At 62.5% G+C, this 25635-nt stretch overlaps 7 protein-coding genes across 7 annotated transcripts; 3 read left to right on the top strand and 4 right to left on the bottom strand.

Annotated features, from left to right (window-relative positions):
• Positions 1-2609: 2609 nt before the first annotated feature.
• Positions 2610-3386, bottom strand: AMSG_00599 (uncharacterized protein). Its single transcript, XM_013907415.1, has one exon. The coding sequence runs from the start codon at positions 3334-3336 to the stop codon at positions 2668-2670; it is 669 nt and encodes a 222-aa protein (XP_013762869.1). The 5' UTR covers positions 3337-3386; the 3' UTR covers positions 2610-2667.
• A 119-nt stretch (positions 3387-3505) lies between these two features.
• AMSG_00598 (uncharacterized protein) lies at positions 3506-4662 on the bottom strand. Its single transcript, XM_013907414.1, has one exon. The coding sequence runs from the start codon at positions 4633-4635 to the stop codon at positions 3634-3636; it is 1002 nt and encodes a 333-aa protein (XP_013762868.1). The 5' UTR covers positions 4636-4662; the 3' UTR covers positions 3506-3633.
• A 307-nt stretch (positions 4663-4969) lies between these two features.
• Positions 4970-6275, top strand: AMSG_00597 (diacylglycerol O-acyltransferase; the record flags this gene model as incomplete). Its single annotated transcript, XM_013907413.1, has 3 exons — positions 4970-6162; positions 6194-6216; positions 6268-6275. The coding sequence occupies 3 exons, from the start codon at positions 4970-4972 to the stop codon at positions 6273-6275; spliced, it is 1224 nt and encodes a 407-aa protein (XP_013762867.1).
• An 87-nt stretch (positions 6276-6362) lies between these two features.
• Positions 6363-7490, bottom strand: AMSG_00596 (uncharacterized protein). Its single transcript, XM_013907412.1, has one exon. It carries the CDS (start codon positions 7435-7437, stop codon positions 6367-6369), a length of 1071 nt encoding a protein of 356 aa, XP_013762866.1. The 5' UTR covers positions 7438-7490; the 3' UTR covers positions 6363-6366.
• Positions 7491-8817: 1327 nt separating this feature from the next.
• On the top strand, positions 8818-13195 carry AMSG_00595 (scavenger receptor class B; the record flags this gene model as incomplete). The annotated part of the gene is made up of 2 exons (XM_013907411.1): positions 8818-10281; positions 10700-13195. 2 exons carry the CDS (start codon positions 8818-8820, stop codon positions 13028-13030), a joined length of 3795 nt encoding a protein of 1264 aa, XP_013762865.1. The 3' UTR covers positions 13031-13195.
• AMSG_00594 (uncharacterized protein) lies at positions 13032-19230 on the bottom strand. Its single transcript, XM_013907410.1, has 2 exons — positions 19215-19230; positions 13032-19068 (listed from the first exon to the last, which is right to left on the bottom strand). The coding sequence occupies exon 2, from the start codon at positions 18991-18993 to the stop codon at positions 13060-13062; it is 5934 nt and encodes a 1977-aa protein (XP_013762864.1). The 5' UTR covers positions 18994-19068; positions 19215-19230; the 3' UTR covers positions 13032-13059.
• A 501-nt stretch (positions 19231-19731) lies between these two features.
• AMSG_00593 (uncharacterized protein) lies at positions 19732-25571 on the top strand (the record flags this gene model as incomplete). The annotated part of the gene is made up of 2 exons (XM_013907409.1): positions 19732-22575; positions 22629-25571. 2 exons carry the CDS (start codon positions 19732-19734, stop codon positions 25569-25571), a joined length of 5787 nt encoding a protein of 1928 aa, XP_013762863.1.
• Positions 25572-25635: the final 64 nt, after the last annotated feature.

Genomic DNA, 25635 nt, shown 5'->3' with positions numbered 1-25635 from the left:
GCTTTGGTTACTCTTGCCCTGTGATGGTTGACCGTAATCGGCATGCATCCTCATTGATCTTTGCTTTTGCTCTTGTTGTTGCTTTGTATCATTATTCGTCATGCATCAATTGTTCTTGATTCTCCTGTTTTCTTCGACCTTGACTTCCACATTCACCATCGGGCCTTGCTCACTACACTATCGATTCTCAACTTTGTTGTCGTTTGTCGTGGTGAAAAGTTTTGCATGTAATGTATTTTGTGTTGACCCTGTTGTGTCGTGGTCATGGTTGATCTGCAGATCTGATCGAGCAACCGCGCCCTGCCTCATCGACCTCAACGTTACCCGAGTTCATCCCATTGCCTGCTAGCTTTGTCCAGTCCCTGTTGGCTTACTCATACGTGTGCTGTGCAAGCCATGTATGATCTTTGGTTGTTGTTGTGGACGTCATTGCCTCGTTTGATGCTTGTTCCGGCTTTTCTATAATTAATTCAACGTTCGACTCAATTAACGTCCGCCGCCTTCCATCTGCCGGCCAAGTACACGCCGCCCCTATCGCCCACACCTCACACACACCCATCAGCCGTATCATACTCACCGTCATCAATGCTCAAGTCCAATCGCCATACCTACTACCATTTCGCCCGTCACGACCCCACGTCACGACCCCCCTCATCCCCCCCACCATACTCATTACCACCCGTCACCACAAACGACCACCCCCACCCCCTACCCCACCACTATCACTATCATCCTAGCCACAACCACCACCACCTTGCCTTGGCCATCCTCACCACCGTCCCATCGCGCACTCCGCTTCCTCTTCCTCCTCCTCCTCCTCCTCTCCTTACTCCAGCTCACCCCCATCCTCATGCCCGACCCCGACGCTCACACCCCTCAACCATCACCAGTCATACTGCCCGTCTACTCCCTAACAGCATTGTCAAGCCACCCAGCCCCGATCCCGCCCCCTCAGCTGCCCCTGCCTCGCCGACCACCAGCCACCAGCCGCCGCCCGCTCGCCCGATCAGGCCCACCTTCATCACCACCTAGCTCTGACCCACTACCAGCTACACAACCCACGATTACACCCAAGGTCATCACACATCCCACACTAGCACCAGTATCAATATCGCTGTTATCGATACCCATCTTCCTCGGCTCATTTCCGCGTCAACTTGTTTTGCCTAGGTGCTTGAGCACGTCCTGGACCGCCCGACCCCGCACACAACCCCCACCAACCTCATTGCAAGATATGCCCAATCTGATTTCACTACTACTCTACTACATATCCACACTACCCCCTTGCACGGTCTCCAATCCACAGCTGCAGTATTCCGGAATCCGAGTTCTGCCACCTGAGGCCCAACTTGTTGTCCTGGTGTCGTTTCGATGCTGCTCACCCCCCCGCCCCGGGCCCATCTCCGCCCCCCACTCCCCAACATCCCCACCCACAACCACCACACCCACACCACACGTACTCACCACCCCTGCAAACATAGTCACCAACTCCACGTGCGCAGATACGCACATCAGCCGACGCCAACCCGTCAACAGCATCGCTGCCGACCGCCGGCTGCTCACCGCCGACCGCCGCCCACCGCCGACCGACCACCGCCGGCACCACCGAGAGCAAGCTAGCCATCGATAGGGCATTGAAAACAATACATGGAGATAGCCACATCATTGACAATGACTACCAGTTTGCCCTCCAACCCACTCCTCCCCTCCCTCCTCCGGCCTTGCCCATCACAGCCCCCGACGGCCTGCTGATCACCAGCCCCCCCTTCTGCCGATCACCGAGCCAGACGATGAGACCTCCGGGCTGGCCAGGGCGAGGAAGCACAGGAGAGGGCAAGGGCAAGGGATAGGTAATGCAGTGGCGGGCTACAGTGCAGTGGTCTGCCTCCTTCTCCAATCTCAAGCTCTCGTCTCCATCGACGTCCATCTCAGTCCAATCCGTCCGCCCTGCTCTCCCTCGCCGCCCAAGCCCCTCCACCCTCACCTCCCACACTCTACACTCACCCATCATCCTCATCCCACCCGCCCACATCCACCCGCAGCCCCAATCGCCATATCCATCATCCTTCCGCCCGCCGCGCCACCCACGTCACGACCCCCCTCATCCCCCCTATACCTTACTCATTATGTCCGATCACCATGAACCACTCATTACGCCCCATCACGACAAACCACCACCCCCCACCCCCTACTCCACCGCCATCACTTCCATCCCAGCCACAACTCTCACCCCCATGCCATGGCCATGCCCACCACCATCCCATCGCGCACCCCGCTTCCTCTCCCTCATCCTCCTCCCCTCCTCGCTCTATCTCACTCCCATCCTCATCCACGACCCCGACACTGCCATCCCTTTACCTTCACATTGCATACTACCCACTCACCAACCATCAACAATCTCGAGCCGCCCAGGCCCGTTCCCGCCCCCTCTGCTGGCCCTGCCTTGCCGACCACCAGCCGCCCAGCCGTCGCCCGCCCGCCCGACCAGGCCCATCTTCATCGCCACCTAGTTCCCACCCACGACCAGCTACGCCATCCACCACCTCAGTCACGGTCATCACACACCGCACACTAGCACCAGTACAACATTGTCTGGCCGAGGACAAACCAGAGTCAACGGCCCATGCCTTGACATAAGCCAAAATGGTGGGTTTTATCACGCTACGATTAGCAGCTGACCGAGACGTCGCACGAAAAGCCGGCGTTCGAGCAGAACGAGTCGTGGTCGTTGAACTGCTTGTACATCGGACGGCAGCCGGGGAACGGCTCACTGGAGCACGAGAGCGAGCCGTCGTAGGTGGCATACCAGCAGCGCGGGAAGTCGATGCGCCACGAGCCAAAGAGCGACGACCACTCGCCGGGCGACGAGTAGATGCCGTACTTGAGGCCGGACTTGTTCATGGCGTCGATGAGCTCGGTCATGTAGTTGCGGTTGCCCGAGACCGAGCCGGTCCAGAGCGACGGCGCCTCGACGTCAAGCCACACAGTGTCGATGTTGACATGGTTGTCGTTGAGGTACGAGAAGAGGCCTGAAATCTGGCTCGAGACCGAGCCGCCGTTGGGGCAGATAAAGGCGTAGCCATCAACCTTGGAGTAGCCAGCAGCGTGCGCGTTGCGGACGTTGGCGGCGCCGTTGGGGTCACCGCGGCCGAACGACTGCCAGATGCGCGGAATGGCAAAGGAGAAGTTACCATGCCGGTGGCCCGACGAAAACTGTGACTCGGAGACGCCCGACGAGACGTCAATGCCAAAGGCCCGTGCCTGCGAAGGCACAGCGAGCATAGCCACAATGGCCACAATGGCGAGCACTGCCACAGAGAACACCTTGGTCTGCATACTTTTGGTCCTTGACAAACTGCTGCTGTTCACACGCAATTGGAGTTGGGTATGCCTTCCCGCAGCCGCCCGCTCGTTGCTGACGGGTCTCCAGCTATTTTTTGCCGAAACGCAAGTCACGCGACGCTGTGACGTGGCGCACAGTCGCACGTTTGGCCCGGCAGATTTACGGCGGCTCTTTATGTGTCTGTATTTTCCTCCACCTCCCACAACTAGTTCTTGCCGCATTCAAGCTGTTCACTCCTCCTCCTCGGCTCACCATCGCCACATACCGCAGCTACGCGCCATCGAGGCAGACTACGCGTCGTCGTCCTCGGTCGGCTTAACGAGGAGGATGTTGAACTTGCCGCGACGGACCATCCGTCGCGAGACAGAGCCGAGCAGGTGCTCCGAATGGAAGATGGTGGCTGTGCAAAGGACTGTGGCGAGTGGCGCCAGCGGCTCGATGTGCGCCATAATCGTCTCGGCGACGGAGCCTTCGCGGTCGAGAAACGCCACGTCGACACCGATGGCCTGCAGCGCGTCCAAATTTGGCTCCACCTCGAGCGCCGACGCCATCAACTCGGTCAGCGCTGACTCGCCGCGCGTGGCGGTGAGGACAGAGCACACGTGCAGCGAGCTGCCCATCTTTCGAGCATAGCCATGCGCCATGCGAAGCGCGCGGAGCGAGACCGGCGAGCCATCAAAGGCCATGGCGATGCCTGCGTCGGCCGCCACCGACGCGGTCTCGCTCTTGACCACAGCGATCGGGTGCTGGATGACGTCGAGGCAAGCCGCGGCAACCGAGCCGAGCTCCTCGGCCGTGGCCGAGGTGTATGCCGTCACCGCGAGTCCACGCGAGCCCATGAGGACCAGGTCGGCATCGACAGCCTCGACCAGGCTGACGATGCTGCCGGCGAGCATCCGCCACTTGGCCACCTTGCCATCGACGCCGTCGGCCTTCTTGGCTGAGAGGTGGACAAGCTGGTAGTCGATGCCTGTCGCCGCCACCGTCGTCTCTGCCTTGGCGAGCACCCGGCGTGGGTGGTTGAGCTCATTGGCATCGGTCTCGGGCGTCTCCACGCTCACCACAAACAACCCGTCCTTGCTGGACGCGAGCGCGAGCGCGAGGCGGAGCGCAGTGGCCGCAATGCCCGACCCGTCGAGTGCAACCACAAAGAGTCGGCCGTTGCGGGCACGAACAGCCTCAAAGCTGAATGAAGCGTCGATAGCCGTCACGCTCTTGTTCATTCTTACCGCCACCTTGGGGAAGCTAGCCGACGCCAGCCGCGTCAGCGTCCCGATTGAAGTGGCTGCCATTTTTGGGTCAGTCTGGGACAGGCTGTGAGTCACGTCTGCCTCCTCCCGACAACCGTCCGCCCCCTGCCCGCCTCTGCCCCGCACCCGCCCACTGGCAACCGCATTCCGCCAACTACCGCCAAATGAGCTGCCATTCGTCACAAACTATATCCGCCCCCCCACCCCCCCTCCCTTCAATGATCGCCCACCCACATACCATCGCTTCGCTGCTTCTGCCCCCATTAACCTCTCTCTCTCTCTCTCTCTCTCTCTCTCTCTTTCTCTTTCTCTCCCCCCCCCCACCATGCTAGTCACTGCCCTTACCTACACCGCCTGGACAGTGGCTGCTTGTCTCATGCTCTTTGCTGCATTTGTCGCCTTGGTCTCTCTCGCTCGCCCGAGCTCGTGGCTCGACCCCATCTCGGTGCTCTTGCTCGTCTCGGCCGATGATGCCATCAACAACATCAATGTCGCCGCCGTCCTCGACCCGCCTGCGCTTGACCCACAGACATTTGCAGAGGCATTTGTCGACGCCTTTGTTGCCCCGCATCCGCGCTTACTCTCCGTCATTCGCCGCGTGCCTTTCATCGGCTGGTGTCAATGGGTGGAGCTGGAGAGCTTTGATCCGGCCGACCACGTCCATGTCCACCACGCCATCATCGATCATCTTGCCCTCGAACAGCTCACTGCCGATCTTCTCGGTCGCCCGCTAGCCGTTGATAGCCCGCTGTGGGATCTTCATCTCTTTCCGGCGTACACCCGCGACGATGGCGCCGTCTGCATGGCGTTCGTCTTCCGCATCCACCATGTGCTCGGCGATGGCGTCACTCTTGCCCGGCTCTTCTACTCGGGCTTTGATGGCGTCGTCTCGCCGTTCAGCCGTCAGGCTCACACTCTGCGCACGTTTCGCCGACCCGGGGCGGCTCTGCCACTCTCGGCGCGCTTCACTCAGTCCGGTACTGCCATTTGGCGGCTGCTGTTCTCGACGCCGGATCCGCCGTCGGCGCTCAAGCGCGATGAGAGCGAGTACCTGGCACCTACTGGCTCCCGTGTCGCCGCCTTTGCCACCGCCACAGCACGCCTGGCCCCGCTCAAGGCTGCAGCAAGAGACCTGGGCGTTACCATCAACGATGTGTTGCTTGCTGTCCTCGCTGGTGCCCTGCGGACGCTGGCGCTCGCCAGCTCGCGCCCGCTGGCGCCGGTCACCTCGGTTGTGTGGGTCTCGCTCCAGCCGCTCCGGACCATGTTTACTCCGCTCGACATGCCTCCAGCTCCATGCTGGGGCAACTCGCATCTCGGTTTTGTCTACGTCACGCTTCCACTCGACCAATCGGATCCACTGGCCCGGGTCCACGCTGTCCACACCCAGACCACGGCCCTGCTCTCGGCGCCCGACGCTGCGCTCGGCTCGCTGCTGATGGCGATCCTCGGGTGCATCCCGCGCCCGATTTTGCGGCCGCTGTGGCGGCTGACCGCTTACAAGATTTCGAGCTCGATGTCGAACATGCCCGGCCCCGCCGCAGAGCTCTCACTAGCTGGCCGAAGGCTGTCGTCACTCGCGTTTTTGTTCCGCCACAAGGACGCGTCGGCGTCTTCTCCACCGTCTTCTCCTACGCAGGGCGCATCGGATTTGGCCTCGCCATGGATGCACAGCTCGCTAGCGCGCACGCTGTTCACCATGCTGCGCACGTCGCATTTGACGCCGCCGTCGACGACCTCCTGCGCGCAGTTGCTGCTCGCTCCGACGCGTGATCACGCCCGCTGCTGACGGACCGGGCCATACACCACTGCTGACGATGCAAACGTGACCAGTGCCTCCAGCCCGCCCACCGGCCGCTTGCCTACACACCCCTCGTTGTACGGTGCGGTGTAGAGCGCTGACGGCTTGGTGGGAAACGACGCGATGGCACCGGCGTACGCCAGGCCAGCCTGACGACTGCCGCCGACGAGCGAGTACGCGAGCAGCGCCTTGGGCGCCGCCGCTGAGAGCGTGAGCAGCGCCGCGCCCGTGTTAAACAGCGCGGGGTGGTTGATCTTAGACCCGGCGTCCTGCTTGTCGTGCGCGAGAAGAACTCCGAGTGGCGCTTCGGGCGCACGGATGTCTGAGACAACGATGCGACCGCCAAACGAGACTGACAGCAGCTCAAACTCGGACCGCGGCGACCACACGAGCGAGTTAATAGCGCGCGAGTGGAGGTTGCCCATGGCGAGCACCGGCAGCGGTGATCGCACATCATACAGCGAAACAATCTTGTCGTTGCCGGCGGCTGCAAACGCGTCCTCCGCCCCCCACGCCACGGCCTTGACCACCGCCCCGTCGTCCGACTTGACGTACCGCCGGATGCCGATCGCCACCCCGTCGTCGCCGACAAGGCTGTGCGATACTGTCCCGTCCTTGGAGCCCGAAACCATCGAGCAGCCCGAGAGCGCGAGGTCGTAGATACCAGCATCATGGATGCCGCGCGAGACAGCGAGCGGGACCAGGTCCGGCAGCGACGCTGCCACCACCGTTGCGTCGTTGGCGCACGAAATGAGCAGTGGCCCGGCCTGCGAGCCCGCCCGTGGCATCAGCGCCACTTGAGAGACCCATCCAGAGTGAAGCTGCTCCGTCACTACGCGGCGCTTGCTCCCCACATCGTCATCATCATCATCATCAACGTCATCTGCTCTACCGACGCCACGAACAAGAAGCGAGACGTTGCCGCCGCCGCCGGCCACAACGCCCACCTCGCCGTTCGAGCTCAGTGTCCCGGCATACACCTTGTGGCGAATACCTGTAAACACCTCCAGCTCGCCAAGCTCCAGCAGCGCCTCGGGATCCATTGCTGGCGCATGGATCGCTGGCCAGCGCGGCCGCGCCCGCCACCCGGGCGCCCGCATCACCGCCGACGCTCGCAGCAGCCTCGGCTGCTCGGTCCGCAGCGTCCTCGGCACCTCGCTCCTGCTCGCCTTCCGCTTGCGCTTTGATCCCGGTTTGGTGCAAGCTTGATCGCCATCCACATTCTGTGCCGATCTCCGACTGCTCCGTCGCCTCGCCTGCGGCAGCTCGGCCAGCCCGGCCTCGCCACTAAGCTCTCGCGCTCTCCGCGACGCTCGCGTCGTTCGCCCGCTTCTCCGCTCGCCTGCACCTGCGCCCGCACCTACACTTGCGCCCACACCTGTCACATCTGGCGCCGACCTTGTCTCCGCTGCCGCCTGCCTTGTTGCTCTCGTTCGCGATCTGCTCCTTGCCCTTGCCCTTGCCTTTGCCCCGCCGGTCTCGCCTCTGCCGCCAGCGCCTTCGCCGCTGGCCGACTCCTGCTTCCTTGCCACCTTGCGCCGCTTCCTCTTTGGCTCAGCTGTGTTCTTGCTCTTCTGTTCCTGCTCCTCTTTGCTCTCCCGCTCTGGCTCGTCCGCACCGAGCGCAGCAAAGAGCGTGAGCTGCCCGGCAACGGGAGCGGCCAGCCGACGAGCGCGTAGATTCTTCGCCCGCGGCCGCGCAGTCTGAGCTCGAGCAGGCTGAAGCTCATCAACCCCACACTCGCCACCCTCAAGCGACACCCTTGCTCCTCCCTGCACCCAAGCCGAGAGTGTGCTCTGCATGTCGAACAGCTCGTACACAAGTCACGTGTACCCCCCCTCCCCTCCCCACCACCACCCTCCCTCTTCCTCTCGTCTCCTGACCACTCGGCCAATCGCTCGTTCGCTTGTTCGTTCGACACCCTCCCCTCCCCCCACCCTCCCCTCCCACCACCTTCCCCGCCACCTCATTCCCCTCCCTCATCACTATCGCCTCCACCCTGCCACATGGAACTCATGCATCTGCATGCTTTCAGACATCGCCCGCAACAGATCGCTTCTCAGACTCACTTGTCCAATCCCTCAATGACTTGTTCCCCAAACGATCACTGATCACAAACCATGCCCGACCTTTTCTCAAATCCCCATCTCGTGCTCCCCCCCTCCCGCCCCCCCCTCCCCCCTTCCTTCCCTCCCCTAACCCTCACTTCCTTCCCTAAACCCATTCTCCCCCACTTGTCCTGATCCCACCCAATTCCCTCTACCACTCGTCTCGCGGCCTCGATCCACCCGATGTGGCGCCACCTCCGCCGGCTGTCCACTTTGGCACCACAGCCGCTGCCTCTGCCGCCGCCACCCACCGCAGCAACACCGCAACTCCTCGACCTTACCTCCTCTATCCGGACTCTTCCTCTTGCCAATGCTATGACGACGGCGCTCGCTTATGCCGCCACCGCCGCCGCTTCCACCGCCACCAGCTCGTCGCTCTCCTCGGCTGCGCTCAGCCCGGTCCATGCCGCTATTCACCGGGCGCTTGCTCGCGGCGCGTGGCGTGATCTCGGCTGTGAGCCTCTGGATCTCGCTCTCTCGCTCCATGCTGCTCTTCCGGGCCTGCCGCACTCGCCGGGATCGCGCCCGCTGCTGGCTCGCCTCGCGCTCACCTCGCGCCAGCACCCGGCCAAGGCTGCTGCCTTTGTCGGCCACGTCCTCGACGAGCAGCAGTCTCGTCCGGCGGGGCAGGACTCGGTCTCGTCGCGCACACTGGCCTCGTTGGCGCTGAGCGCAGCGCGGTGCAAGTTGCCGGCTGCAGCTGCGAGCCTCCTTGCCCGCCTCCCGCCTGACGCCTCCATCGACGCCCTGCCCGACGCGCTTGCTGCCGATGCTCTTCTCGCCCGCTCGCTCGACGAGCTTGTTAGCGTCGTTGCCGCCGTTGTCTCGCCGGCTGCTTTGCTCAATCCGGTGCCGGCTGCCGCGCTCGTGGCCCGCATGGTCGAGCTGAGCTCTTCCCCAGCAGCCGCAACGCACGCTCTCGCACGCGCTCGCAGCCTCCCGGCCGAACGCGCGATGCTGACATGTCTGCTCCGCGGCGATCCTGCTGTTGCGCCGCCGCATGCAATCAACGTGCTCGTGCGTGAGCTTGCCCGCGCTGGCCACGTACAGGCTGCCCTCGCTGTCCTCCGCCGCGCTCCCCACGTCTCCAAGCGCGCCGCTATCGCGGTAGTCAAGGCTTTGCCGGCCGCGGCGAGCCTCGACGCACTCCTCCGTCCGCCACTTCCCGCCGTCCGCCACCTTGTTTCCAACCAGCGCTTTGCCCGCACCTGCATGCTGCGGCTGGCGCAGCTCGGCGAAAAGGCCCAGACTCTGCTTGCACTCGACACCCTGCTTGCGTCAGCGCCACACGCCGCAGCTCGTGAGGTCAACGCCGTCATCGCTGCTGCCGCTGCCGCCGGCCACGCCCGCCACGCAGAGGCCTACCTTGCACGCCTGCCAACTAACCACCGTAACGAGCGCACTGTTGTCGCCCTCATCGAGGGCATCTCGTCCATGGCTCAACTTCCGCGCCTGGCCAACATTGTCCCGGTCATTGTCCACGCCGGCGTCCGCCCTTCCGCTGCCACCTCGGCTGCGCTCGCCCGCATGGCTCAGCGCGTCCGCGACAACTTTGCCTCGACCGCTGACGGCAGGCTCACCTCGCGGGTCATGGCCAACTCGTCGCTCGAGCTCCTCGGCGCCCACAATGTACTCGACGCCGAGATCACCCACCCGGACTCTCCCGCCCGTACCGTCCGCGTCCGTCACCTCCTCGCCTCTCACCCGCATCTCTTTGCCGAAGCTGTCGTCGCCCTCTACGTCGACTCGCTCGCCACCGCCACCCATCAGCCATCGCTTGTCCTCTCTCGTCCTCCTCCTCCCGCTTCTACCTCCTGAGGTTACTCCCAGGTCACGCCACACTCAAACGAAAAAATATCTCTTTCTTTCGCTCCGCCTCGTGCCGCCCACCCTCCTCCCCCTCTCCCTCCTCGCTCTCCCCACCCCACTCCTCCCCCCTCCCTCCTTCCCCTCTCTCTCTCCCTTCCCCCCTCCCTCCCCCTCCACACACACCTCGACATGCACATTCGCCCCACCCGCTGCCGTGCCTATGCTCTCGGCGCCTGTGCCATCGTCACCGCCACCGCCGCCGCCTTGCTCTACACCATTGTACGACCAACGCATGTCCACCCCCTCCTCCATCCCCACCCCCCCTCCACCTTTTCCTCGCTCTCAAATTGTTTACACTCACCCCCCACCCGCACGCGCACGCCTGCAGCTCTTCCCTTACCTCCTCAAGTCCGGTGTCGAGGCCACCATCACGCTTCCGTCCAAGCTTGCTCAAGCATACCCACAGTACTACAACAACTCTGCTGATGCCAGCAATCCGCCGCTCTACGAGGTCTACACCATGTGGAACCTGACCAATCCTCACGAGGTCATGGCAGGCACCGCCAAGCCGGCGTTCGAGGCCGTCGGCCCGTTTACCTACCGCGACGTCAAGACCCATCTCTTTGCCGACTTTGCCTCGGACGGCAAGTCTGTCTCAGCCGTCGAGGGCGATACCTATGTTCACGCCAACCTCTCCGGTGAGGCCTCGCCATACTCCACCTACATCACCAACATCAACCCGACGTATCTCGGCGTCATCCTCTCCGCCGGCTCCGACAAAGATCTCAAGGTCATCGTCACCGGCCCGGCCATCGCGCGCATCATCGAGTGGACAAACATAGTCTTTCGCGACTACATCGCCCAGGACTATGTCGCTGACCGCCTCGGCTTTGCCCTCGAGGTCCTCCTTGGCTCGGCGCCAGAGACTCTCAACTGCACCAACCCGGACAACGCCCTGGACCTCGCCTCGGCTCCGCCAGCATGCCAAGCTTCGTTCTGTGCTGCCTTTACCAACTCGACGTACAACCTGGCCCCAAGCTTCCCGCTCTGGTACGGCCTACAGACTCTCGATCCTGCAGCCGCCATGCCGCTCCCGGCCTGTCTCGCCGTCGTCGACTCGCTCCTCTCCACCCAGCCCGACTCGCTTGCCCTGTGGAAGGGCGCGCGCCTGGGCAACGCCACCGACATCGCCACTCTTTCTACCCGCCTCGGCCTCGAACGCCCGCAGCTTGCCGCGCTCCTCGCCTCCTTCCTCCCCTCCTTCCAGTCCGCCTACGTCAACAACGCCATGTGCAACGCCTTTGGCCTTCCGGCCATCGAGTTCCTTGCCTACGAGCAGTGGGCCCGCCTCACCATCACATCCGGCGTCCCGCTCTCCACCCTCTTTCCGCAGCATCCGCTCTTTGCTGGCATCGACGTCCCCTTTGAGTTTCCGCTCGCGGCCTCCATTTCGCCAGGCGAGAACTGGATGACCGGCGCCCGCGCCGCCATGCTCCTTAACGGCACCCTCCGCGGCGGGCCCGACGCCGGCCTCCTCTCCACAAACGGCCTTGTCGACTTTCTCACCGATGCCGTCCCGCCACATGCCGGCGTCCTCGGCGCAAAGTACAACCTTGATGGCCACCAGGTTGTCGACATGTTTGTCTACGGCCTTCGCACCCTCGAGTCGTACGGCAAGGCCTACGCCGCCGAGCTTGTCAACGACAACGCCGGCATGTTCATCACAAAGACCGTTGACCAGTGGCTCTTTGACTGTCACGACGCCCTCCTCGCCGTTGTCCAGCCCAACGGCACCTGCGCGCTCATCACCAACACCACATCGCTCGAATGGGCCGCCACCAACACCCCGCCCGACACCATCACCACAGGCTACGGCGATCTTTCCGCTACCCTGCAGTACACAAAGTACCAGACCCAGGCCACCGTGGCCTGGAACAACTACAACGCACCGGTCTTTGGCTCAGACGGCACTCAGTTTCCGCCGCTCCTCTTCAACTCCTTTGATCGCTCTGCCCTCATCCATGTATTTGAGACAGACCTCGTTCGCTCGCTCCCGCTCGCCTTTGATCGCCACGTCTCGGCCCACGGCATCGCCCTCAACCGCTATCTCCCTCTCCGCGAGCTCTTCCTCCCCGACGAACGCTTCTTTCAGTACGTCACCGGCTTTGCCAACCTCACCATCACCCAGCAGGCCCCGATCTTTTTCTCCTACCCTAACATGCTGTTTGTCGATCCCAAGTACGTGGCAAAAATCGATGGCATGCACCCCCGGCTCGACGACCAGGCCTCCATCGACGTCGAGCCCATCACAGGCCTCACCATGCGCGCCCACAAGCGCATCCAAGTCAACGTCTACATCCCGCCAGACCTTGCCTTTGACGACTTTAACCCCGACGTGGTCAAGGACATCTTCTACCCCATCGTCTGGGTCGATGAGACTTCGGAGATCACCCCGGCTCTCGCCGCCGACTTTCGTTCCTCCGTCTACCTCCTCCGCGATCTCCGCCTCGGCTCCGTCATCGTCCTCTCCGTCGCTGCTGCCGCCGCCCTCGCCGCCTCGCTCATATGCTGGTTCAAGGCGCCCGCAGGTAGCCCGTTGCTGCCTCCCCAGCCGTACTCCCCACTGGGCAAGCCGGTCGCCCCTACAACGTCACTACCCTCCCTCAACGAGGGCTCGCGCCTCCTTCCCCCGCCGCCACCCCCTCTCACCACCACATAGGCACCAAACCCATACTTTACGCACGCTTCTCACACCGTCCCGGTTCCGTCCACCGTTCCCACGCTCGACATCGCCGCAGTCGAAAACTCGCCGCCTTCGCTGCCCTGCACCGAGTCGAGCACCGGGTTGACCGGCGCGCTGCCCGCTGCCGAGCCAAGTCCACCCAGTGAACCAATCACTGCAGTCGACCCACAGCTGTCACTACCGCCAGGCGCCTCCACAATAACCGACGATCGCGCTTGTGCTCGTTCCACGTCAAACGCCAGCGACGAGCCGCCGTCGCCAAACTCGGCTGCTGCCTCCTTCTCGCGCCTGCGCGCAAGCAGCACGTCGACTCCTGCCGCAGCCAGCATCCCGCCCACCATCACCACAATGCCGCCCACCACTCCTATCGACCGCAGTGTTGTGTTGGTAAAGGTACCGGCATGCAGCACGCCCATCGCCGCCACAAGAACAACTGTCGCCACCATGTTGTGGTGCTTGTTCACATACGGCTTGCGAACATGCAGGTCGACACAGAAGCACGCCAGAACAGCGACGCTCACATACGCCTTGGTCATATCGCCCCAGAACAGCGTCATACTCATCACCAGACTTGCCTTTCGCGCCATCACCAGTGCCTCAAACCACCACGCCGAAGCCGAAAATCGCCCCACAAGAAACCCGTACCGGAGCACAAAGCTCACCTCGTCGAGTGCGTCTCGCTGCTGCTTGAGCACCCACACCACGCAGCCCGGCAGCCCGAGACCATAGCCCAGTACTCCACAGAGCCCAAGCGGGAAGAGTCCCCACCACGTTGCCGTGTAGCAGCTCCGCGACGGTGCGTCGTCAAGCACCCACCGCCCAGTCGCGTCCTTTCGACATCCAAACAGTGAAAAGCTGCCAGACACCAGCGCCATGTATAGCAGCACCATGATCTGCCACATGCACCGCTTCGCAGCGCCCACCAACTCGCCGATGCTCTTGTTTCGGACCCACGGGGCATGCACAGCACGTGCCACCGCAAACAGTCCGCTTGCCAGCCCCAATCCAGCCGCCGCAAACACAGGCATCACAAGCGTGAGCACAAACTTGAGCACCCACACGTCCGTCCCGTCCGCTGCCGCGCACTCGGGACTCGTCAGCTCGAGATTGACATTGACTGCAGATGCAATGTCAAAGTACGCCGCCGCAAACGCGCCCCACTTAAAGTCCAGCCGCCCGTACAGCGCCACAATCTGCAGTCCGTTGAGCCCAATCATCAAAGACGCAAACTTGTAGCTCATGCTCTCTGCGAGGTTGAATCCGAGCAGGACGCATATCACCGCCAAGCAGCCCAACACAAGCAGCAGAACTGCCGCCGCATTTCGCCCGGTGTTGCACTTGAAGCACTTTCCGCTGAGGGCATAGTACCCGTCCGCACACTCGGCACACAGCTGCGCTGCGTATCCGGTCGCACATGCCCCACCACCGGCGCAAGCTTCAGCCGTCGGGCATGCCACAAACAAGTCCACCCGTCCGCCAGGTGCAAAGCCTGGCGCAGCCACAGGGAGCTCAGACCCGCCACCACACACCCCGCCTTCCGGGCACGCCGCGCATGCCGTGCCAGGCTCCAAGTGGTAGAAGCCAGGGAAACAGCTGCATCGGGAGTTCGTCCCGTTCATGCTCCCGCTCCCGCCCACAGCAGAGTTGGCCGGGCACGCCTCGCAAGGTGCCACACCAGACACGAGGCTGAACGTGTCGCCGCTGCATGCAAAGCAGCCGAACCCGCCGCCGCCCACCGCTCCACCGCCAAACCCGGGCCCGCAACTCTCGATCCGCACCGCAGCCACCACCCTCACCGCCGCCGCGCTAGTCTCGCGAACAGACACCACAACGCTCACTCCGTCCAGCGGCAGTACACCCGAGTCGTCGACCGTCACAGAAACGGCGGGGATGCTGGTCGGCGCACCAGCTGTCATGCGCATCACGTTCGTTCCCACAAGCACAACTCCAGCTGGCGTCCCTGGCCCCAGGCTTGCCTCCACCTCATAGTCGGACCGCCCAGCATCGCCGCCGAACCAGTCGCTCGCGCTCACACTGCCCGCCATCCGGATGCCAGCGGCTATGCTCGCCTCAGGTTCGACCTCCCACACAAGTCGTGTTGGCGGCGAGGTAAACGTCGAGCCCTCGCGCGAGTTGGCCCAGCTCGCCGCATCAAACGCCAGCCACGGCAGGGAGTTCGCGTCCGTCCTGTCCGGCACAAACGCGCCGCCAGCCGCAATGCCGTCAGGCCCACCCACAGGCAGGCATGTCAGGATCTGACCGCGTACCTCTGCCTTGGACCCCGATACCGCCACACATCCGCCGCACAACAGCATGTTCCCGCCGCCGCGCCTTGCAACGTTGTCATAACTTCGTGCTCCGTCAAGTACAACCACAGGCGAACAGGATTCATCCGGTGCCGTGCTCGCCTCTGGCAGGCTCAGCACTGTCCGCGTTTCCGCCAGCAGCGCTTCCAGCCCTCCCTCCATCGCCACAAGCCCGCCGCCAAACGTCCCGGCATGATTGCTGCTCACGCTGCTCTCGCCCGTAAGCGTCACGCTCGCAGGCGCTTCCGCCAACAGCCCACCACCACTCCGCTCTGCAGTGTTGCCTGACACGCTGCTCGCATCGACCACCACAATGGCTCCGGTCGTCGCCTGCAACCCGCCGCCAGAGCCAAACGATGCCACGTTGCCGGCCAGTACAACATGGCTCACGTTGGCCCGCGATGCACTCACAACACACAGCCCACCGCCGCCGCTCTGTGCCGAATTGCCTTCGATTCGCACACCTTCTAAGCTGCCGTCCACGACAACCTCGGCGTCGTTGTCCACAAACAGCCCGCCGCCGCGAGTCTCCGCGACATTTCCCGAAATCACCGCTCCGCGCTCCACCCGCAGAGTTGCGCCCGATCGGACAGTCGCGCCGCCTCCAGGCCCACTTCGAGCCAAGTTACCGCTGATCACGCTGCCGTCGCGGATGCAGCCAGCCGAATCGAGGCCAACCAAGGCCAACCCGCCACCACCCGACCCGTCGCCGGCCGTCGAGCCAGAAATAGTAGAGTTGTCCATCAGCACTCGCCCGCCGTTGAGACCGAGCACGCACCCGCCGCCTCCGTCGTACACCACAAGCCCGGAAATCGACGGCGTCGTGTCGCATCCTTCGATCACGGTGCCATGCAGCTGCAACGAGGCCTCGCTTCCGACGACCCGCAAGCCTGGCGCAGACTTGGAGATGGTCGACGAGATCGCCATGCCACGGATGGTCAAGTTGGTCAGGACCAGGCCACCAATGCCGATACCAGGAATCTCGCGACGTTGATCCTCGCGGATCGAAGCAAACAGCACGCCCCTTCCCTCGCAATCGAGAACGACACTGCCGGGCTCCGCCGCCGCAAGTTCTACTGCAAACGAAGTCTTGATGTGCGAAATCGTCGGGCAGTACACGTACCGCCCGGCCTCAAGCACTACCCGGTCGCGCACACATCGCCCTGCACGGGCCATCCGCTGCGCCACACATGCCATGTTTCGTCCACCAGCAACCGCAAACTTGAAACACGGCGACTTGGCGTCGGTCCGTAGAAAGTATCCATCACCGGCAGCTTCGGTATGTGTCCGCGGCGCCCGCAACGCCAGTGGTGACGTTGTGGACAGACGCCCAACCTTGACGTTGACACCGGTCCACACCAGCACGTCTGTCGCCGTGTAACCACTGCTCACCGGAATGGCATCGTAGACCGGCAGGTTGTACGTACACAAGATGTTCGGCGAGTGCGCAAACGTGCCAGGCACTCCATCATTGGTGAACAGCTGCAAAGCAACGTTGCCGATGCCACGGGAAACAAGAATGTCCAACGTACCGTCCAGGTTGTAGTCGTGGAGCGCAAAGTTGTGCTGCACGTTGTTAAACGCCAGAATGGGAGAGCCCCGCAGCGTAAACGTACCGTCGCCACTGTTGACGAGTGATGACAGGAGCAAGTTGGACGAAATCCAGACAATGTCGACAGCACCGTCGAGGTCCATGTCGCCTGTCTGGATCCGGACAAAGCTCGCGCCGCCGCTCACCACGTATGTCGAGACGTCAAACGCCGTCCCGCCTTGTGCCATCCCCAACAGCACTCCCACGCTCTCTTCGAGACCAACCGCCACGTCCGGCAGCCCGTCACCGTTGAGGTCTGAGACTGCTAGCGACGCAACCGTTGCACCAAGGTTCCCCATCACCGTCGTACTATCAGGCACACAGTCACCGGTTGCGCCGTCGACCTTCATCCACGCCACAGTCCCAGAGCTGCTGGCTACCACATAGTCCAGCATGCCGTCGGCATCCATGTCTGCCAGAACCACAAACGTGACTGCTGGCATCGTGCATGTCACAGGTCGCCGTGAGAACGCAACAGCCGGAGTCGTCGCTTCCAACAAGTACACCACAAGCGTGTTCTCACCCGGGACCGCAATGACCCAGTCTGGCATGCTGTCAACGTTGACGTCGCCAAAAGCTACATCGGTGCCGACAATGTTCTCTTCGTTAAACAAATAAAGCGAAAAGTAGGTCGACGAGAACGTTGTTTGCGTCCGCACAATGGAAAAGCCCGGCTCCGCGAGCAGAAACACCTCCTCGTGCCCGTCATAGTCAAGGTCGAACGCTTTCATCACCAGCGATGCCGCTTCAAGAACCCCGACTATTCGTTGTGCGGCCTCGGGCTCCACTGCCGCTTTGGTCTCAGACACCGTTGTAACCATCCGTGAGCCTGTAGTGTCAAACGCAAATACATCCGCAATACCGTCGGAGTTGCGGTCACCAACCGCAATCGCCGACAGCGACCACGATACATCACGCGCCATCAGATATGGACCCGACATGTCGCCAGCGTCGTTGTATACCCGAACTGCGATGATGCCGGCTGCATCCTTATGCATCAGCACAGCAGAGTACTTGAAGTCTTTCAGCGACGCAATCGCAATCGAGTCACGGCTCGTCGACGACACACCTTGCAAGATGGTAAGCTGCGGCGCAAACGATCCACCCCCGAGCCCGTAATAGACAACCACTCGCGCATCAGTTGTTCGCACCACAACATCGAGTAATCCTATGCCGCGCAAGTCGCCAACAACCACCGCAGCTCCAGCAGCTGTCACCTGGCTCTCAAACACTTGGCGCGCGCCCGCACTAAAGCCCCCGCTGCCATCGTTGACGAGCCAGTAAAGGCCTGCGTTGCCGTCTGAGAGCACAGCGTCGGCATATCCGTCACCGTTGACATCACCCGCTGCAACCGATAGGAGCGCCGCACCCGTCAGCGTGTACTGCACCGGCGCAGCAAACGAACCCGCCCCGTCCGAGTTGATAACCACCCTCAGCTCGTTGTTCGAGATGCCAACCACGTCAGTATCGCCGTCATTGTCCACGTCCACCGCCACAATCCGGAGCCAGCCACTGGTTGCACCAAGCCCAATCACGTTGGCCGACGAGAACGTGCCCGCCCCGTCGGTGTTTGAGTACCACGCGAGCGACGGTGCATCCGTGAGCAGCAGAATGTCACGGTCACTGTCGGCATCAATCCGTACCAGTGCCACGTCTAGCCCATCGCCGGGTAGCGAGCCGTCAACAGTCGATCGCACAACGCTATTAAAGTTGCCGTCGTTGTTGAGGTACGACCGCAGCACTCGGGTGTTGAGGACTAGCACAGCGTCGTCGTTCCCATCGCCGCTAAAGTCGCCGACCGCAAACACCGACGACAGAGCCACCGCACTCTCGTAATACACAGTGCTCCCCGTGATGCGCGAGCACCGTGCATCCTCCCCAGGTCCCAGTGCCGGTGCCTCGGCACACAACCCCATCGGGCTTCCAAGTCCGCTCAGCACCTTGCCGTCCGCCGCCAGCATCTTCTCGGCCATCACCGCCGCCAAGATCGCCATCACCGCAAAGGCACACACACCAGAGGCCTGCCTGCCCTTGTACACCATAATGACAATATTCCGACTGCAACTCCGTGCCCGTCTGCAGTCCACTTGTCCAGTCCCTGTCACCTCCGCCCACCTCTTCGTCATGTCGTCAGCCAACACGCACCGAGACCCACCTTCCCACCCCACCCCCCCCCCCCCCCCACCCCCCCTCCCCTCCCCTCCTCCCACAACCCCTCCCCCGGCCCCTATCCTACAAACCACCCACCATTCCTAAAACATACCCTACAGCAAGAGGCAAGTGTATCCGCTGCGTAACACGTCAATACCGGCTTCGGGGCTTGACCTGCTTCAGCAATCTTTTTGCAAGCGAACGCGTGCAGCCGTGTCGTTGCTACCGAGCCTTGCCCAACCCTTCCCACCACCACCTTGTACACTCCCACAACCCCCGCATTCTTGTCTTGGTTACCACCCGGACCTTGGCACACCCACCACACCTACCACTCTCACCCTTGTCTCCCGTACGCGATGCACCACCCTTCCCTCCTCCACCGCCAACCGCTCCCCTCCCCTCCCCCTCAGCCACCACCACTCACGCCCTCCCGTACAGACACCACCATGCTCGACCGGTCACGGATGAGACTGGGTCTGCTGCTTGGGCTGGTCCTTCTGACTGCTGTTGGGAGCTCAGGGGAAGACTGTGACCCTGTCGACGTGTACGCGGCGGGCACAGAATCCAAAGATGGCGTCTTGTCGTCTCCCTGCGGTCCTGATAGTCTCCCCATCGCAGTGACACGCGTGATGAGCACCGACGATGAAGGCGGTGCTCGCTTGGTGGCCTTTGGTGATGTTTCCGGTGATGGCATCAACGATGCCGTTGTTGTCTCTAAGCTCGGCAACGGGACCTTGCTCTGGATCCTCAACATCGGCGGCGCCGGAAGGCACTGGGTCACTCAGGCTCCTATCGAGCCGGTTCCGTTTGCTCTCAAGCCCAACCTTATTGCTGCTGACGACGTCGATGGCGATGGAGATTGCGACGCGTTGGTGGTGGCCACTGGGGCACCTACTGTCGTCATGTGGTACGCCAACAACGATGGCGTCGGTGGCGCCTGGTCTGGAGGCAACCCGATTTCCGCCGGCCCTCTCCTCGCAGCAGCCACATACATCGGACTTGCCGACATTGGCAGAGACGGCGACATGGACCTGATTTTCACCGGGCTCGACACTGGCGCCATCGCCTGGCTGGAGCAGACGGCCCCGGGTGTCTTTGCGCCGACGTCGATTACACTTGCGTCTTCGGTGACTCGCCCGGGCAAAGCGCTGATCATCGACGCCGACGACGACGGCTTTGACGACCTTGTCGTTGTTTCTGGTGGCGAGGGCCTCGTTTGGATGCGCAACATGACAGGCGACCCAGTCCTGTCGCTCATTCTCTCTGATGCCGGCACCGACCTTCTCCACACCCGCGTGTTTGGCACATGGATGCTCTGCATGAGCGCAGAGCTGAGTTACTTTTGTCGGCTCGGGCCACTTGGTGTCTTTTCGATTGGCAAGATGCGGTACTTTACCTCAGAGGCTCTGTCGGGAGACGTGGCCATTGGAGCATTCTATGATGACGACTCGATGGGTATTGTGCGGATCAATGTCGACCAGTTGTACATAGTGCGCCAGCACGGACCAAGGGATATTGGCGTGAACTACGCACTGCCACTGCTGCCAAACCAACCAGTTGCTGTCTTCTCGCCCGATGTGACCGGTGACGGCAAGCCTGACGTCGTCGGTCTCGCCGACAACGGCACGGTTGCTCTTGTCATCAACGAGCCGTTTGCTGAGCCGATTTTTGGCCGCTTCCTCTCCGCCATCATCTCGGTCACTACCACGCAGCTGACCCCTGTCGACCTAGATAACGACGGCGATTTTGACTACTTTAGCAGCTTCGCAGACTACATCCCGTACCTTTCAGTCGTGGAGAACTTTGTGGCCACAAAGTTCACCCCGCTCTCGATTGTGGCGCCGTCACCAACCCCGATCCGCGCTGCAGACATGGATGGCGATGGCGACGCCGATGTTGTCTACGGTGTTGCCTCGCTCAACGGCCTCTTTTATCAAGCCAATACTGACGGCCGGACCGCTCTTGCTGACAGCGTGGCGATCGCGTCCGGCCCGACCATGCTCTCGGCGCCTACCGATGTCATGCTCGCCGACATGGACGCTGACGGCGATGTTGACGTCGTTGTTGCCTGCGATAATGCGCCACACCTCATCTGGTTTGCCAACAACGGTGACGCCTCTTTGGGCAGCCGGATAGTCGTCGCAACCTTTGCCTCGGGCGTCAAGGCTATTCGAGTTACCGACATCGACGATGATGGCGATCCAGACATCGTCTATGCACGCGGCAGCGCCGTCGGCGTCGCCACTAACTCCAATGGCGCCGGTACGTCGTGGACAACCGCTTCGCGATCGGTTGGCTCCGGCGCTCTCACCCGTATCCAGATCGGGGACATTGACAACGACGGCGACGTTGACGTCGCTTACCTCGAGGCAGGCGGTAATCTCGGCTGGCTGGCCAATACGGCCGGCGTGCTCGGTACACCGTTCGTTGTCGCCTCGGGCCTCACGCCCATGCCGCCGCAGCTTGAGCTCGTGTACTTTGATCGCGATGACACACTCGACCTCGTCACCCTGGCCTCGCCTACCTCGTTTGGAGTTTGGTACAACGCAGACGGAAGCGGCTCGTTTGCGGGCGGTATGACACTACTCGGCGCCAAGATCGGGTCGGCTGTTGATGGCTTTTTTGTCCGCGATGTTGATGCCAGCGGGACAGCCGACATTACCGCTCACGAAGCTGATGGCAACGTCTACGTCTACGTCCAGAACGATATCTCTCCTTTCGATGTGTGGAAGCCGACGATGTATGCCGCCGACTCGCCGCGCGTCCGTGGCCTCCTTAACTCGCCGTTCTCGCCGTGTGCTTCGTTTGCTTTTGGCGCCGGCAAGACTGTCCGATGCCTCGCTGACATTGCGGCTGTGACAAGTAACCAGTGTGTTCGGAACACAGCAATTGTGCCGGCTGGTACCTACACAGGCTGCCGGACAACAGCACACTACCTGATCAAGCGCGCGGTCGAGTTGGCAGCTGACGGCGCTCCCGGCAGCGTGGTCGTCGATTGCGAGCCGACACGTGGTGTGCTGTGGCATGTGACTCAGCTCGACAGCAGTTTTCTGTACTCGGTCGGCGGCCTACGGCTATCGGGCTTTGATATCCGCGGCATGGGCACATGTACCGACGTTGACAACGGGGGGCCTGGCCTGCTTGCGTCGACCAGCGGCGCGTACATCGAGCTCAACGCCACCGTTCTCTCTGGCTCGGACACTTCGCCCATCATCGGTCGCAAGGTGACCATCGGCAGTGGCGGTGGCGCAGTCATGGTCTCAAAAGCTGCCCGCTTTGCCGCCTACGGCTCCCAAGTCCGTGACAACTCTGCCGGCGCCGGAAACCCCGGCGGCGCCATCTACGCGGCCGATGCAAGTACTGTATGCATCATGGACAACTCGCTCGTCTCGGGCAATGTGGCGCCTCAGGCAAGCGGCGGCGCCATTGCAGCCCTTTCCAACTCGGTTGTTGTCGTCGGAACTGGCGCAGCCGTCGCCGATAACACTGCGGCTCGACTCGGCGGGGGCGTCTACCTCGCTACCAGCTCGGTGACGCTGAGCGCGAGTGGAACGTCCGCGCCAACACCGCCGAGCTGTCCGGTGGCGGCATTGCTGCGGTTGCGCGGTCGACGGTCACGCTCAACAACGGGCTCGTTGAGGGCAACAGCGCGCGCGGCTCGGGAGGTGGCTTGTTTGTCTCGTCCGAGACAGGCGTCACCATCTTTGGCGGCTCAAGATTTGCCCGCAACTCAGCGCTTGGCGCTGGCGGCGCTTTGGCGCTCGTCACCCCGCTCGCTGCGACGGTCTCGCTCTCGGGCACCGAGCTTGCTGGCAACTCGGCACCACTCGGTGCCGGCGTCGCGGCGGTGTCGAGCACGCTGTTCAACGACGTGATTGTTGTCCGGTCGTCGGTCGACTTTCCGCGGACCGCTGGCGATCCACCGTCAGACCTGGCGACTTCCTCGGCGGATGTCGCGCTCTCCAACGTGGTCTTTTCCAGCAACACTGCTGCCCGCTACGGTAGCGCGCTTGTGGCTTGCGGCGTGTCGGTCAGCATCTCTGGAGCAGGCTCGTCGTTTGGCAGTGACGACGTCATGGTCTGTCTCCCGCCATCGCTTGACGACAGCGGCTTTGTGCCGGACAGACAGTCACCGGCGGGCTTGCCGTGGCTCTGGTTTGACAGTGAGGCGTGGACTAGCTCCGGTGTCAGCGCGCACGTGGCCACGCCGCCGGCGAGGCTGGCATGGTCGCAGCGCCCGGACCCAGTGCTCCAGCCAGGCAATCCAATTGCGGGCAGTGTTGTCGTGGCCGACTGGTTTGGCGCCGGTATTGTCGACACCCGGCTGCAAGTCATGGTTGAGTTGGCGGCTGCATCGGCGGCCGCAGGTGTGGGCGCCAGCGGCCAGGACTTGGTCACCGTCTCGAGTACCTCTGTCCCGCTCCCACCGCTCGTCCTCCGAGTCGTAGAGCCAGGCATTCTTCCGGTGGCAGGCACACACGTGGTCGTCAGCGTTGCGGACGAGTCTGGCGAGCAGAGCGGAGCGCCTGAGTTGGCCCTTGACTCTGTCTTCGACATGGGCCTCTGCTCCATCGGCCGCGGTGGTGCCGTCGACGAGAACGGCTTTGGATGTGTTTTCTGCGACGGGGAGACGTTCTCGGATGAGGTTTCGGCCGCGCCGTGCTCAACCTGCCCGACCAACTCGGTGGTGGCATCGGTGAACGGAAGTGCGAGCGAGTGCGCGTGCGTTCGTGGCTATTACGCCACCTCTGCTACCCTTTGCAGCGCCTGCCCCGACGGAGCGATCTGCGTTGGTGGCAAGGCACCGCCGGTGGCAGCCCCCGGCTTTACCTCTGGCGACGCGGCAACGCTCTTCCTGCCGTGCCCGACTTCCGAAGCGTGTGCCGGTGGTGGCGCGTGCGCCCCGGGCTACACCGCGCGGCTCTGCGCCGAGTGTGCCAAAGGCTACTACGCACTCAACGGCAAGTGCTTCAAATGCAAGACTGGTGTCAACACCCTGGTTGTAGTCGTCATGGTCGTTGGCTGCCTCGCCGTCACGGCCGTCCTCCTCGCGTTCAACCTCGCGGAGAGCGTGAGCTACAAGTTTGCGGCGGCGATGATCGGTCTCAACGGTCTCCAGATCACGGCTCTATACGGCAAGCTCGACTTTGACTGGGGCGCGTTTGCCGACGTCTACTTTGATGTTGCCTCGAGCCTCAACCTCAACTTCGAGCTGACGAGCCCCGAGTGCAGCGTGGTCCCCGGAACCGACGTCTGGGTCCTCAAGTTCTTGCTCACGCTTGCGCTCCCGATCCTTGCTGCCGCTGTTGTCCTTTTTGTCTCTGGCGTCTTTATGGGACTCTCGTTCATCTCTGCGCCATGGCTCTCGCAGTTTATTCCAGCGCAAGTCCGTAACGCCGCAGCGCGATGCTGGTGGCAGCTGCTAGTGCTGATGTACATGCCGCTGGTGGCGGGTGCGTTCTCACTTTTTGGCTGTCGCAAGGACGCGTCGGGCCGGTGGGTGCTGAGCGCGGCGCCGGCGCGGTCGTGCTACACCCCGACCTGGTGGAGCCTGTTTGTGTTTGGCGCCGCGGGCGTGGTCGGCTACGGCTTTGGTCTCCCGGCAAGTGTGGTGTACATTCTGCATCGCGAGCGGAAGCAGCTCGAGTCGAGCGTCTTTGTTCTACGGTATGGCTTTCTTGTCGGGCGGTTTGTGGAAGACGCCTGGTGGTTTGAAGCGGCCATCATGGGCCGCAAACTCGGAGTTGTTCTGTCGATGGCGCTGTTCTGGGCCGACACCACAAAGGCGTACGCGAGCGTGTGCGTCCTGGTGGGCTCATTCCTCGACCTTGCCACCCGCGCGCCATACGCCTCGAGGCTCCACAACTGGATGGCGTGGGTTGTCCTCGCCTCGGTCATCGTTGTCCTCCACGCCGGCACCCTCACCAACAAGCCACTTCGAACAGGAGGTGTGGTCCTCGGCCTTGTGGTTAACCTCTTTGCCATCGTCATCGGCAACATGATTGACATTGTGCGGCTGCAGCGCGAGGAAAAGGAAACCATGGACAACGAATTCTACGTCAGTGGCAACTTTAGCAACAACGCCGTCGAGTCACGGATGGGCCTTCGCCAGAGCGTCACCGGTCTCGACGTCCGCTCCGTCGGCACCGACATCGAGATGCAAGACGTCGGCCTCCATGCCCTCGTGTCCGGCACCACGCTCGACTCGTCAGACTCGATGTTCCACACAACCAACCTCGATTCGGTTGCGATCGATGACACCGCGCCCAGCCTCGGCTCTGTCGCGCTCCCGTCCTCGCGCCCGGCTCGGCCGGACCGCAAGCCATCGAATGTGCCCGACCATGTTCCACCGCGCCCTACGCACAAGCCATCACGCCCTGCGGTCGGAGCACGTGCCGCACCTGTTCGCCCTGCCCGTCCCGCGCGGCCGCTGCGCATCGAGCCACCGCATCCAGATCGCGAGAACTAGCCTTACCCGAGGTACAAGCAAACACACACTGTGAACCAGACCATGCTTTTATCCGACTTGGCCC

This window comes from Thecamonas trahens, assembly GCF_000142905.1.
Source record: "Thecamonas trahens ATCC 50062 unplaced genomic scaffold supercont1.2, whole genome shotgun sequence".
Lineage (NCBI taxonomy): Eukaryota > Apusomonadida > Apusomonadidae > Thecamonas > Thecamonas trahens.
The sequence above is the reverse complement of the archived record's forward strand: the minus strand, read 5'-3'. Positions and strand labels throughout refer to the sequence as shown.

Excerpts from the sequence above, each read along its gene's own strand:
- AMSG_00599 (XM_013907415.1), bottom strand. The coding sequence starts at position 3,336 with ATGCAGACCAAGGTGTTCTCTGTGGCAGTGCTCGCCATTGTGGCCATT.
- AMSG_00598 (XM_013907414.1), bottom strand. The coding sequence starts at position 4,635 with ATGGCAGCCACTTCAATCGGGACGCTGACGCGGCTGGCGTCGGCTAGC.
- AMSG_00594 (XM_013907410.1), bottom strand. The coding sequence starts at position 18,993 with ATGGTGTACAAGGGCAGGCAGGCCTCTGGTGTGTGTGCCTTTGCGGTG.
- AMSG_00596 (XM_013907412.1), bottom strand. The coding sequence starts at position 7,437 with ATGGATCCCGAGGCGCTGCTGGAGCTTGGCGAGCTGGAGGTGTTTACA.